General features: G+C 52.6%; 2 protein-coding genes across 12 annotated transcripts in view; both read left to right on the top strand.

Annotated features, from left to right (window-relative positions):
- Positions 1-2,298, top strand: part of ACOXL (acyl-CoA oxidase like) — a 337,247-nt gene extending 334,949 nt beyond the window's left edge. For both annotated transcript variants that reach the window (XM_006047013.3, XM_006047014.3), the window contains exon 19: positions 1,948-2,298. In XM_006047013.3, coding sequence (XP_006047075.1) covers positions 1,948-2,148 — 201 coding nt within the window. In that variant the 3' untranslated portion in view covers positions 2,149-2,298. The remainder of the gene's footprint in view (positions 1-1,947) is intronic.
- Positions 2,299-2,940: 642 nt separating this feature from the next.
- BCL2L11 (BCL2 like 11) overlaps positions 2,941-13,979 on the top strand; it is a 137,997-nt gene continuing 126,958 nt past the window's right edge. For 3 of the 10 annotated variants that reach the window (XM_025260589.3, XM_044925575.2, XM_025260593.3), the window contains exons 1-2: positions 5,115-5,366; positions 7,967-8,361. In XM_025260589.3, coding sequence (XP_025116374.1) covers positions 7,980-8,361 — 382 coding nt within the window. In that variant the 5' untranslated portion in view covers positions 5,115-5,366; positions 7,967-7,979. Of the gene's footprint in view, positions 3,452-5,112; positions 5,367-6,872; positions 7,001-7,966; positions 8,362-13,979 lie in introns of those variants that run through there. The other 7 variants (XM_025260595.3, XM_025260592.3, XM_025260588.3 and 4 more) reach the window with 7 other exon arrangements.

Here is a 13,979-nt window from a genome sequence, read left to right as displayed (position 1 = left end):
CCAGTCCTCTAGCCTTCTGAGATGGCCCACACTCTGTGGAGTGCATTTCTCTCTAAATAAATCCACTTCTTGGCTTCCTTAGTGGTGCTAGTATTAAGAATTCGCCTGTAATGCAGGAGATACAGGTTCCATCCCTGGGTCTGGAAGATCCCCTGGAGAAGGAAATGGCAACCCACTCCAGTATTCTTGCTTGGAGAATCCATGGACAGAGAAGCCTGGTGGGCTATAGTCCATGGGGTCGCAAGGAATTGGACATGACTAAGCATACACATACCCACACCTATCCAAAAAAGAAAGAAAGAAAAGAAATCTGCCTCTTATAATTTCTACCTCTGGATCCTTATTCTGTGATCAGCATCAGACAAACCAAACCCATATTCTCTTCCATGCAATACTCATTTGAATAATTGAATTTTCCCTGTTGTAGAATATACTACAGAATTGGTTGAGTTTCATAATGCTAACCGAAAGGAAAATTTGTCTCCAGTAATGATACTACAATGTGTGGAAGCTTTAGGGACTTGCACACCATCTCATGGTTTTGAACTGTGTGGGTAGATACAGAGTTGACAGATTAGTCAGGGATTTGTCAAGAGTATTAATTACAAACTTTGAAATCTTGGTCAGTGAAAGTTCATCACATGCACCTTGTGAATGTGATCAAAGTCTTTTCAGTACTGATTTGATGATGCTTAACCACAGTGTGTAAAGAATGAAGGTTTTCATTAGAAAATACTGATGTAATAGAGCAAGTTTTAAGGGAAGATGGATTGTTAGACTATTACAATTCATGTTCTTTCCCCACCTACCCCCACCCCCCTTGGGGAGCCCACTCTCATTGTCTCTGAACACCTGAAGTGGCATTTTGAACTGTTGCAAAGAACTGCCATCTTAACAGCATTAGTGTAACTCAGCAATGACCGCCACCATGAGGGCAAAGGTGGGGTTGGTGTAAGTGATGTTTTAAAAACCATAAAAATAAACCATAAAAACCTGGGGGCTAACTGTAATTTAGTGAGCGAAAGAAATTTATGGCTGGCTGAAAACTTGAAAAATGGAGGAGTAAATTGTGTAGCTAGCAAGTGGGAAAGGAAAGTAGTTCTTCTGCCCTGCCCTTGTCAAGGTTTAGGAAAACAATCTATTATGTTTAAGAGCTTTTTATTTTTTTTTCCTGGCACCTAAACCATGGGAAATGAAATAAAAATACACTCAGTGCAGCTCCTTCAAAATCACTGGCCTGCATTTCCCTTTCTCTTCTGCAGGAAAAGCTTATCTGTGCCTTCCAACTTTTGTCAGGACACAAGAGTGTCAGTGGGGTTCCTTTGTGTTATATTTCCTGCGCAGGTATATTTCCTGCACAGCAGCGGGGGTGGGAGGTGCACAAAGGTACCAGTGCATGGCCTTGGTCCCCCAGCCCCCGTGCAGATGTTTCAGGAACTGTGGTGTCTGCCAGCCAGGGGTGGGAGGTGCTGGTCATTGTGGAATAGCGGGAAGTCTCCACTGGTTCACCTTTTTCTGATGCTCTTGCTTTTCAGTTGCCTCTGTGTGCCAGAGGGTGGCACCCCAGTCACTCCAGAGGTAGAGTGGAGGGAAAGGGAAAGAAACGGAGGAGAGATGGGGGAAAGGGAGTGGAGGCTGGAAAGGGGGATTTTCCAGGTGTTGGTCTCCGGCCCCCCTGCTAATTTGGAGCCCACACCCACGCCTTCGCGGAATAAGCTTGCTTCTGCCAGACTAAGTGTCAAGAGCTAGGAATCCCTAAGATGAAGAAGGCTTGTGACGGTGAGCAACAGCCTCTTACCCTCCTGGGTCCCAGGAAATCGGAAGGGAAACTAGTGTCAGCGACCGCTGGTGTGCCGGTGCTTGCGGGTGGGCGTAAAGCGGCTGGCACCAAAGTGCTATGCTGAGTGAGCCAACATCTGACCCGTTGCCCTGTGTTGTCTTTTGCAGTTGCTCCATTTGTGCAACTCAGTGAAGGATGATGCCCTAAGGGTGATCTCTGCCTTTAACATCTCACACGCCTCCCTCCACGCACCGATCGCTGGAATCGCCAACCCGAAGGCCGCCTGGGTTTTGTACCCAGCACCACAGCATTCCCTGGCCAGGGAAAGAGCGTGGTCTCCGCGGCCCAAGCTGGGAGCCAAGTTGTAAGCGGGTGGGGCGGCCAGGGTGGTGGCCCGCCCGCAGCTGCCAGAATGCTTCTCAGACGCCTGGAGCTGGGGCCCGAGGCCGGCTGGCACGCGCTGCGCCGCGGCCCCCAGGGATTTCGGTCATGGAATGGGGTTCCCGCTGAGGCTGGCCAGGCCACTAGGCTGTTGGGAGGCGGCAGCTCCATTTCCGATCCGGAACGCGGCCTTTTATCCTCCCCAAGTAACCCCGACTCGCCGGGCCATGCCCTCTGCCGCCTAGGGCACTACACCGAGTGGGCTTTCCTTTGGGCTTGCTCCAGAGCCGGTTGCCATCCAAGGTCTCCCGCTGCTAGTGGTGATTCAGGTTCCCAGTGATTTGGGAAGACTGTGGTGCTGGATGAAAAATAAACGTCTAAAAATGAAACATCCGTAGGCAAAGATTCAATTCAGCAAGTGACGCTTTCCCAGCCCCCACGCCGGGGGGTACCTGCGAGGAAACACACGAGCAAGGGGAGGGGAGTGTGAACCTGGAGTCTTGCTCTGGGCAAAGCATGAACCCGGGCGTGTCCCTCCAGGCTGGCAGCTTCCGGACCGACCGCCAGACGAAGCTCGGAAACATTTTTACCAAATTAAAGTGTAATGTGTTCTTGAGAAGAGCACAGAGATACAGTTTTGTAATGAAATTAAGCACCGGGAAGGTTCCCGCAGCTTGCAGAGCACGGGGAGGTGAGCGAGGCGATCCACTGCAGTTAAGTTGGTTTCGGGACTTGGAGAGACACGCCTGTGGTTCCAGCGAGGGCCATAGATGTCGCCCGACTTCACTCTTGCTTTCAGTCTATGCCCTCCGTTTTCCCTCTCCACATCTCGCGGAGGCAGAAGGGGACGCCGCTCTGCTGCTGTCCGCAAGAGCAACATCCAGGACGGGAGCCAAGACCTCGTACCTACCCGCCCTCCCCTAGGCTGCGGCTCTGCGGGAGAGGGCGTGAAGGGTACGCCGTCACCCGACGCCAGGCGTTTGGTCGAAACTCCTCAGCACAGTCTGGGTTGCGCGAACTGCCACCTCCAAGCTGACCGCCTGTTTGTGGCCCAAATAAGAGCATGTAGCCGGCTGCTTTCTCCGACTCCTTTTTTTTTTTTTTTAAGTGTTCACAGGGTCACCAGAGCAGACGACGCGGGGGCGGCGGAGCTGCATAGAAGCAAAAAACAACCATCAGGGGTTCTTCTGTGTGGTTCTTTTCCGGTCCCTGTCTTCATCGTCCAACCCCACGGAGAGCGCGGAGCACTCGGGCGCGCGGCGGGTTTGGGGCTCCTCGAGGGCACAGAAGGTTGGTCTCTTTTCCCCCCCGAGTGCCGCGATAGGAGGTTAAGGCGCAGAGTTTGCCTGCGGCCGCCACCTGTAGCCACTGATGGCAGTTCCAAGCTGCAGACACCCGCGCGCGTCCTTTCCCTCCTGCAGCGAAATCCCGGGGTGGAGCCCGGCGCTCGTCCTCCAGCCTCTCGGCCTCCTTCACCTCGCTCAGGACTCGCGGGAGGTTGCGCTGAGAAAACAAACCTTGGGCTCTGCTGTTAATGTTCCGCATTTGCTTATAAAACATAAAAACTGACCAAGGTGGCCAGACGGCGGGATCATTCCTCGCTGATTTGCTTCTTTGCACCGAGGCACTCTTCTGGGGTTCGGGTTAGGGAGGCCTCTAAATTGAGTCTGTAATCCGTCTAGCCTGATCTCTCCCGCGGCGGGATGTTCCATCTCCTAACCGATTTGCCCTCCACTACTCCGGCTGCGGGAGTCTCAAAACTAGGGGAGCCCAGGGAAGGGCAGAGGTAGGGATGCAGGATGCGTATTGAAAGGGCCGTAGGCGTGCGGACCACGGCGTTCACAGACTTGGGTCTTCCGGGGAAGGAGTGGAGTGGGGCTTCGGACTCTAAGGACAAGGGGACCCGCAGGGAGGAGGGGTGGGGGTATATTGCGCTCTCCCTGCTGCTCTCTACGAGCCCTCCGAGGCCCTCGGCGCTGCCTTCTCTGACCTTAACACGCCAGGGGACCATTCCTGGACGGTTCTCTGAGAGCCAAACAATTCTCGAGGACCCAACCAAGTGGAGGCCATCCTATCTCCCATCTGGAGGCCACGACTCTTCCCAGTCCTTTTTTCTTAAAAGGATTTTAAAAGATTTTTTCATTTCCCTATTTCACCTGCTCAGCGTTCACTCCCAGTCTCGCAGCGGGGCTGCGGAAAAACGCATCCGGGGATCGCCCTGGGTCCTTTTCTCATATCCCCATTTTCAGGCTTTACCTCTTACCAGGGGAGATTTGGCGCGGGAGAAAAGCTGGATGCAGCTTGGGGTGGCTTTAGAGAGGGCGCCTAAGAGTACCGCCTTAGGCGAGAGAGAGGGGAAGATGAGCAGTCGGCAGATGGGGGTCCAGCGCGGAGCCCCCTCATCTGGAAGGGAGAACTAAAGAGACACCCCTTTCACCCTTGGACCTGCGCGTTCCCGAGGACCCACCCAGTCTCGGCGCCTGCCCCAGGACGGCTCAGAAGGGAAACTCCCGAGGCAGAGCCAAGGCTCAGGGGCGCCTCTTGAGGCTTTCCGCGGGCGGCAGAGGCCGGTGCTGGCTCAAAGTGTGCCCGGAGCGCCCCCTCTGTTCCACTCGCACGCCTTGGCCACCAGTGAATTGCGGGGGGTGTGGGGAGGAGAGAGTGCACTTTGGGATGGGGGATGGGGGTGCGCCGAGCAGTCCGTAGCCCAAGTCTCTCGGGTAAACACGTCCGGCAGGGGCAGGGCCGGCGGCGCGCGCAGCGGGGAAGTCGGCGGGGACGCCCCCTCCTTTACCTGTCCGAGCCTGCACGCGCGGGCGGCCTCGGCGCCGCGGGGGCGGGGCTTGCCAGCCCGCGCGCCGGGCGGGACTTAGCGGGGGCGGAGCCCACGGTGATTGGGCCCGGACCTGGGGCCGCCAGCCTGAGCTGGGCAGCAGAGGCGCGCAGGTTTCACTTCGCTCCGCGCAGCCGCCAGGTCTCGGTCCTGCAGGAGCGCTCTGTCCTACTTCGCCGTTTCCGCCGCTGTCCTCGGATTCTCGCAACCGCCCTGCGCGCCCTGCCCTCTGCGGCCAGCACCGTTTCAGGCTGCTTGGGTTCGCCTCGCTCTCGCCGCCGCCGCCGCAGCCGGTGCCGCCGCCTCGGTGCAGTTCCCGTGGCCCTCGTCCCCCCAATGTCTGACCCTAATTCACGAACTGAGAAACGCAAGGTAAATACTTTCGAGTCCCGGGGAGCAGGCCGGGTACGAATGGAAGATTGGCGCGGGACCCAGCTCGGCGCCACCTCCAGCCCGCTTCCCGCGCACGTGCGGTTAGAGGCGCGCGTCCTCGTCCCGCGTGTTGTCCGGTGGGAGGCGGTCACCGGTGCGGGTCAAGTTCGTGCCGCAGGCAGGGGAGGGTCGTCCGTACTGAGGCTGCGAGCACTTAACGGCTCGGGCGGGGATGCGGCGCACCGGGATCGTGAAGCCTCTCCCGGCCGACTGGCGGAGGCAGCGCGTGCGCCCCGCGCTGGCTGGGGACCTGGGGGCAGCCGCGCCGGACCAGGCTGAGCGCCCGCCCGTAAAATCTCGCCCGCCCGCCAGGTCCGACGGGCCCTGAGTAGCGGCCGCGAGATACCATCCGGTCTCGCGTCTCGGGTTTTTTGCGGGGCGCAGGCCCGTTGTGAAGGATTTATGGAACAGCGACGGTGATTAAACTGACGGGACTCGGCTTTTCTTTTTACTCATTCAGGCCGAAGTTTTGGGCTGCTGCTGCGTTCTTCCTCTCTCTGGGACGTGTCTGGGGGCACTGCCCCGTCTGCGGGCGCTCTGCGGACGATGCCAGACGCAAGATCCACAAACAGCAAAAGACAAGAGGGCCTCCTCCGACCGCCGGGGGCACGCGGTGGACGAGCCGGTGGCTGTAGAACCGGCCCGGTCCGTGGGTCCCGACCCTCTTAGCGATTCGGGTGTGCTCAAGCGCCGCTCGATCCACTCGCAGTGCTGGCTGGCTGGCTGGCTGTACCGTGCCCTCGGGGGCCTGTTACTCGGGGTTGGCGTAGGTAGTGGAATGCCCGCTGGACCCCGGCGATGCCCCCATAGGCGGTGGTCGCGGTTGTGCGCGTCGGTGGCCATTTGGTGCGTGTCCCGTGGCGCATGGGGAGAAAGAGAGAGGAAGTCGGAGGAGGATGGGGGCTTCGGCTGGGGAGAGGGTGGCCTTTAGGGTGCCCACCCCAGCGGGCCTGGACTGGGGTCGGCGGCCGGGGCTGGAGTCTGGGGTCGGCCCTGCGGGTCCTGTTTTGTCTCCAGGTGACCGGCTCTTGGGGGCGGCGGGAGCTGCAGAGGCGGGCGCGGCGCCAGGACTGACCGAGGGGCGGGGCAGGGTTGGCTGGGCAGCCCCGGGCCCAGAAGCCCCGGAAACCTCCGCCGCCGCTCCCGCCGCAGTCAGGGCCCGAGCCGCGTTCGGAGGCGAGTTTGTCAACAATCGCCTCGCCTTCGGCGGCCTATTGGGCAGGCGCCGCCCCCGCCGCCGCCACCGATTGGCTGCGGCTCCGAGCGACCGCGCGAGGGCCAATTGGGAACGCGGGCACCCGGCGCCGGCGGCGCGGGGAGGTCGGCGGTGCCGGCGGCGGCGGGCGCAGTGCGCGAGGGGAGGAGCGGGAGGAGGCGGAGGATGTTCCCGGCTGCTGCGGCCGGGGCAGCGCGGGCCACAGGCGAGGCGCGCGGAGCCCTCGGCTGCCCGGCGGAGCGCGGCGGCGGCGGGCGGACGGCGATTTGCAGGCTTTGCGCTGCCCGGGGAGCTCAGAGCGCGAGTCTCGGGCTTTGTTTCCCGCGCCGCCTTCGTGTGGACTGTCGGGGGGTTCCAGGTCGGCGAAAGGCGCGGGCTGGGCGCCGCGGGGCCCGGGCTCGGACGCTACTCGGAAGGGAAGGGGCGGACATAAATTTCGGCCTAATTGCCTTAGGAAGGGAGGGTTTTGGAGATGCGGGAGCCGCGCGCCCTGATGCCGCTCAGCGTGCGGAGTTACTTGTGGATTTGGCTGGGGTCGCCAGGAGCCGGCTTGGGGGACCCTCCTCCCATTCGGAGGTGTGCACTCAACAGCGCGGGTGTACCTCGGAGAAGTTCTGTCGGGTTCGGTGTGGCGAGCTGCCCGCGCCGCCGCCCGCCCCTCACCGCGGGAGGAGGGGCGCGCGGACCAGGAGCGGGAGGGACTGCGGGCGGGCGGAGAGCCGGGGCCGAGCCGAGCCGCGCTGAGTTACAAACTCTATTGTGACGCACTTACTACGACTGACGGCCCTTGCCAAACCTTCCCCAGACTTGCTGTCCTCAGCACTTTCGGCAGAACAATGGGGCCGGAGTGGGGAACGCGGCCAGCCGCCTGCAATCGCTGCATCTGCGCCCGCTCCTGGGCTCCAGTGTTGTATCTGATCCGGGGAAATCAGAGCCCGCGGGGAGTTTCTGACTTATTCTAGTGGGCCCTGGGCAAAGAACACTTGTCAATAGATCTCAAACAAGCAGCCTCTTCTAAAACGTGTGTGTGTGTTACAGCACCGGTTCCAGGAGTAATTGACATTGTTGCTGTTTTGTTTGGTGGCAGGAAGTTTAGTCCCTCTCCCCACTTCACCCCCCCAAAAATAATACCTTTATTTTTAAGGTTATTTCTATGATTTTGGAAGATCTTATGGAGAACTTCTCTATTTAGTAATGACTTTAACAATGTTAAAATATTGGGTGTTAATTCTAAGAATTTGTCATGCAGAGGTGAAAGTTTGCCCATTTAGGAATTCGTTGTAATTGTTACTTAAGATAACCCTAGTTTTAATTTTCCTTGCAGAAAAAAAGACCAAATGGCAAAGCAACCTTCCGATGTAAGTTCTGAGTGTGACAGAGAAGGTGGACAATTGCAGCCTGCCGAGAGGCCTCCTCAGCTCAGACCGGGGGCCCCCACCTCTTTACAGACAGAGCGGCAAGGTAATCCTGAAGGAGAAGGGGACCGCTGCCCCCAAGGCAGCCCACAGGGCCCGCTGGCCCCACCGGCCAGCCCTGGCCCTTTCGCTACCAGATCCCCGCTCTTCATCTTCGTGAGAAGATCCTCCTTGCTGTCTCGATCCTCCAGTGGGTATTTCTCTTTTGACACAGACAGGAGCCCGGCACCCATGAGTTGTGACAAATCCACACAGACCCCAAGCCCTCCTTGTCAGGCCTTCAACCATTATCTCAGTGCAATGGGTAAGCAATACCGGGGAGGCGACTGTGCATGCGTGGGTGCTTAAGTATCAGTGTGGAGCATTCGGAGCAGCCCCCTGTTTAGACTCCTTTTACTGATTTGTTTCATGTTCTGTTGGGAATGGAGCACATGTCAAGTAAAACATCCAACCAACATTTTAAAAAGTGTGTTGCCAAGTTTCGTGGCAGCAGTGAGTTGATGTCCATGCAACAGCCTGTTGGGGAGTACGTATCATACCCCACGGCGCCTTCGTAAAGTGTCTTAACTACGGCATGCTGTCCTCACCGTTAAGATGTACTCATTAATGACATTCCGTTTGAAAGGGACTCCACAATCAGTTATGGCAGATAGCATGATAACCTAACCAGAACTGTGGAGAAAGAGATGAGAGAAGTTAATCATTTAAAAATGATATTTTTATAAAGATGAACTAGTTCATATCTGCCTTCCCACCATAGAACCATGAAAATAGTTTGTTTTCTACTTAGATTTCTCTTTAGACTTCTTTTGTTTTCTAGGAGTTAGGGGTTTGGACATAGTACTAACAGGATTAGATTGTGGAATTTTATTTCAGGGGTTAAAGGCAGTTCTAGAGTCTGAAGGAGGAGTGGCAAGCATGATGCCCAGAAAAGTCTGGCAGTCCCTTTGGTGAGGGCCCTGACGGAGGGCAGGAGCACGCGCCAGCTTGAAGAGCATTTGCCCTTGTCCATTTGGGTGCCCCCAGGTGTAGCTGTGAGGCTGTGTGGCCTCTAGCTGGTAGGTTTTCCTATGTGAAGGGGCTTCCCTGGTGGCTCAGATGGTCAAGAATCTGCCTGCAATGCAGGAGATCCAGGTTTGATACCTGGGTGAGGAAGATCCCCTGGAGGTTTTCCTCCAGGCCAGATAGTCTGAGAATGCAGAGCTTTATGTCTGTAATCTGATTATTAAACAGTGTAACTCATTTAGAATTTTGAAAGCACAGTACAAGCCACATAAAAACATCTGTGGGCTTGATTTGACCAGTTCAGCTTCCAGCATGTGACTGAGTATATGCAGTTCTAGCCACCCTAATCAGTGGGTTGGTTCAAATCACTGTTCTTCAGTAGTGGAAAAGGTTCTTATCTTGATTAGGAGTGACCAGAATCTCACTTATCATTTATCCAGATTAGCTCTCCTGTATTGAGATATAAGTAAGTTGGCAGCATTAAGGATTAAGAAATCCAGCATAGGTTCTGTTTAAAACATAGGTGACACCATGTCAAAAGCTAATTAAAATGAAATCAGGGTAGATATGTGACTGCTGGACCGCAATGACAAATCTTAGTTTTGCAAATACCACAGAGCTCTGTCTATAAAATCTTCAGTAGGATAAGCTGTGCAGGTCTGGCCCCATGTTGCAAAATTAGAAAGAACCTCAGAAGTTGGGCACACCTGGGAAGTGACCGACACATGACAGAAACACCGGCAGCTGTACATGTTGGCTGCTCATCTCCTGCCAAATGCTGAGAGTTGCTTTATTAGGACCCCTTCCTTTTGAAAGGAACTGGAAGTTTTACTATTACTGTAGTTATTGCTATTCCCGAGTTCATTTCAGCCTTAGAAGGTCTTGGTGTTTGCATATGTTTTTCTGCCCTTGAAAATGCTCTTGACTGTAGGAGCATTTATAGGTACACAATGAGTTACTAAATGAGTTAATGGGGTTTTACAGTGTACATGTTTAAACGAAAATGTGAAAAGTGTTAGTTGCTCAGTCGTGCTGACTCTTGGTGACCCCATGGACTGTAGCCCTGCCAGGCTCCTCTTTCTGTGGAGTTCTCCAGGCAAGAATACTGGAGTGAGAGCCTTTCCCTTCTCTAGGGGATCTTCCCAACCCAGGATAGAACCCAGGTTTCCTGCATTGTAGGCAGATCCTTTCCCATCTGAGCCACCAAGAAAGCTTGTGGATGTTTAAAAACCCCATGTTTTTTTTTTTTTTTTTTTCCTGAAGGATCCTTCAGAAGCTATTATAGTTTCCCCCTGCAGACCTTTGTATCAGTTTCTGCAGGTAGCTTAGTGCATAGAAATAGTTTCTCATTGCCTGGAATATTCCTCCTTCAACCAGGAATAGTGGGTGTGGTGGTTTTGTGTTTTTGTTTAAGTAGGGATGGGCATGAGTGCTTTTTCTGGTGATGTTTAGCAAGCTAATGATAAGGTAAGCACCGTTACTTGAGATGACAGATGTAGAGCTTTAGCGAGATCACAATCTAAATTATTAAGCAAAGTTATGGTTTTTACCTGTGAAGTATAGAATAATGGATCCCGAGGTGTAATTTTATAGTATTAACTGCATTCCCATAGGTTGGTGTGATAACTTAGAGGTTAATGCATAGGATTAAATGATAAGTTTGGAGGAGTTTGTCTGAACTTAATGCATCAAGTTTTCAGTATTAAGTTCTTGGGAGATTTATTGGGATTGGAGTGAATTACTGATGGGGGGAGGGGATTAAGATGTGAGTGTGTTAAAGAATAAAACTTGGATCTTTCGTAGTCTGTAACTTTTTTTCCTGGCTATTCTTAAAATACTTCAGTGCCTGGGGACCACTTCAACATGATGAGTTGATCAACTTGTGTTCTCAGCATGGCCATGCGTAGTACTCCTTGCTCAGCCATACCCATTAAGATGTTCAATGAGGCTTTTGATAATTTGTCACAAAGTACATTTTTCACAAAGAGGTCATTATGACTGATTTCAACCAGCGGCAGCACAAATGGGAGGTTAGAAAGAGGTCCTTCCTTAGGGCTTCCTTTGGCCACAGAACAGCTTTCTGCTGAGTGACTCGGGGTGGAGAGCGTGTATGTTGCGGTTTTGTCCTGAGAAAGTAAAGTCTTGTCTAGGGTATACAACAGATGTTTGAGCTATAAATGTCTTTCCGTTGTCGTCTTCGTCCTCAATTTTTCTGAAGATACGTTCAAAAAATATTTGTAAGAGAGACAGTTTTTTCATTTTTACCAAATTTTATTCTCTTTACCCCCTGGGAGGATTGACTTGGCTGCTGCTGCTGCTAAGTCGCTTCAGTCGTGTCCGACTCTGTGCGACCCCATAGACAGCCGCCCACCAGGCTCCCCCGTCCCTGGGATTCTCCAGGCAAGAACACTGGAGTGGATTGCCATTTCCTCCTCCAATGCATGAAAGTGAAAAGTGAAAGTGAAGTCTCTCAGTTGTGTCCGACTCTTAGCGACTCCATGGCCTGCAGCCTATCAGGCTCCTCCATCCATGGGATTTTCCAGGCAAGAGTACTGGAGTGGGGTGCCATCGCCTTCTAATGCTATCTTAAATTAGTGAGCTGTGTATTCTCATCAGAATCACCAACAGAGGTGTTGATTTGCAGAGTGCCTTTTCTGGAGAGTGTGCTTATGCCATGGATGTGTTTTATTCAGATGTGCACTAAATTCTGTACAAGTTCATGCTTTGAAGATGAAGTCGAAGCAGTTGCAAATCAGAGCTCAGAAAGGTTGAGTATAGGTGAATGCTAGTTATTAACAGCTCCCATACTTTTTTTGGTAAATGTTATGCTTATTCCTGGCACATTAGAATCCACTGGTGGGAGTTAATTGAGTTGTTCTTCAAGTCCATCCCTCAGCATCTTGTGCCTGCGATGCTTAATAGCTGGTAACTGGCTCCTCTTTTAAACTATGAGCTCTCAGAGTGGGGACATGACATCCTGAAGGTCCTGATGAGATCTGGAGAGGAGGAGGAGGTGCTTAGAGGATGTTCAGAGTCATTCAAGCTTTGCCTTTCCATAGAGCTGACCAGGGACAAATAAGGTTTCCCAAAAAGTTTTTGCAGGAAGATGACCTTGCCCACCCCTGTCAAAAAATAGATTTTGTTATTTAGATCCAGCTGTCAGGTGTGTTGTGTAGGAGTGATGGGTACGGTGGCGGGAGCACGGGCCCAGTGGGGAAGCCGCCCGGGAGCATCGAGCCGTTGCCATGGGACTAGTGCAGGCTGAGAGGTCAGTCAGTGTCCGCGAGTGCTGGGGTTTGTAGGTTTAGCATCTGAGAAAGAAAGTAAAATGCCTCAGTCTTTTTTGTATGAATTGTTTGCTGAGATATTTTGAATATATGGGTTAAATATATGGGTTAAATTATATATTTTTTTATCTTAATAAACACAAAATGTACTGTCTTCACTGTTTCTGAGAATATTCTATAGTCATGTTGCACGTCTTCACATTGCTGTGTAGCCAGTTCTTAGAGCTTTCTCATCATGCACAACTGAAATTTGGTAGCCGTTAAAGATGCGTACTCCTTGGAAGAAAAAGTTAAGACCAACCTAGATAGCATATTGAAAAGCAGAGACATTACTTTGCCAACAAAGGTCCGTCTAGTCAAGGCTATGGTTTTTCCTGTAGTCATGTATGGATGGGAGAGTTGGACTGTGAAGAAGGCTGAGCGCCAAAGAATTGATGCTTTTGAACTGTGGTGTTGGAGAAGACTCTTGAGAGTCCCTTGGACTGCAAGGAGATCCAACCAGTCCATTCTGAAGGAGATCAGCCCTGGGATTTCTTTGGAAGGAATGATGCTAAAGCTGAAACTCCAGTACTTTGGCCACCTCACTCGAAGAGTTGACTCACTGGAAAAGACTCTGATGCTGGGAGGGATTGGGGGCAGGAGGAGAAGGGGACGACAGAGGATGAGATGGCTGGATGGCATCACTGACTCGATGGACGTGAGTCTGAGTGAACTCCAGGAGTTGGTGAAGGACAGGGAGGCCTGGTGTGCTGTGATTCATGGGGTCGCAAAGAGTCAGATATGACTGAGCGACTGAACTGAAAGCACCTCCCCGTTTCTCTCCCACCCAGCTCTTGGCAGCCACCATTCTACCTTCCGTGTGAATTTGATGACTCTAATTAGGTACCTCATGTGAGTGGAGTTACACAGTACTTGACTTTTTCTGACTGGCTTATCTCATTTAGCATAATGTCCTGAGGAGTCATCCACATTGTAATCCATGAAGCAGATTTCCTTCCTTTTTAAGGCTGAATCAGATTCCATTGTATGTATAAACCACATTTTCTTTATCCATTCACTTGTTGGTGATCATTGGGTTGCTTTCATCTCTTTGCTGTTGTGAATGATACTGCTGTGAACGTGGATGTGCATATTTCTGTTTGAGGTCTTTCTTTCCATTCTTTCAGATACGTACCCCAAAGTGGGATAGCTGGGTCCTACAGTAGATCTATTTTTAGTTTTTTAAGGAACCTCCATACTGTTTTCCACAGCGGCTGCCCTGATTTACATTCCCACCATCAGTATTCCTTTCCTCTACATCCTCAACTAGCATTTGTTATCTTTTTTTGATAATAGCCATTTTAACAGGAGTCAGGTGATAACTCCTTGTGGTTTAGATCCGCAGCTCCCTAATGGTTAGTCACGTTGAGCATCTTTTCATATGTTTTTTGGGCATTAAGTATTTTTTGATATTAATCTTACCAGTTTGTTTTTACTTCTTTAAGTGGGACTACGAGAAAAAAGTCAGATTAGGTCTGTGGCTAGCATTCTGCTCTAACAGAATGGGTTGGGATGGGTTGGCCTTGCAGATGAGGAAGCTGGACCCAGCTTGGTGCTTCAGCAGCCAGACCTGACTCTTCCTCTCAAAGCA

The sequence above is a fragment of the Bubalus bubalis genome, chromosome 12 (assembly GCF_019923935.1).
Source record: "Bubalus bubalis isolate 160015118507 breed Murrah chromosome 12, NDDB_SH_1, whole genome shotgun sequence".
NCBI classification, from domain to species: domain Eukaryota; kingdom Metazoa; phylum Chordata; class Mammalia; order Artiodactyla; family Bovidae; genus Bubalus; species Bubalus bubalis.
Note: the sequence above shows the minus strand (reverse complement) of the source record. Positions and strands in the feature narration are given on the sequence as shown.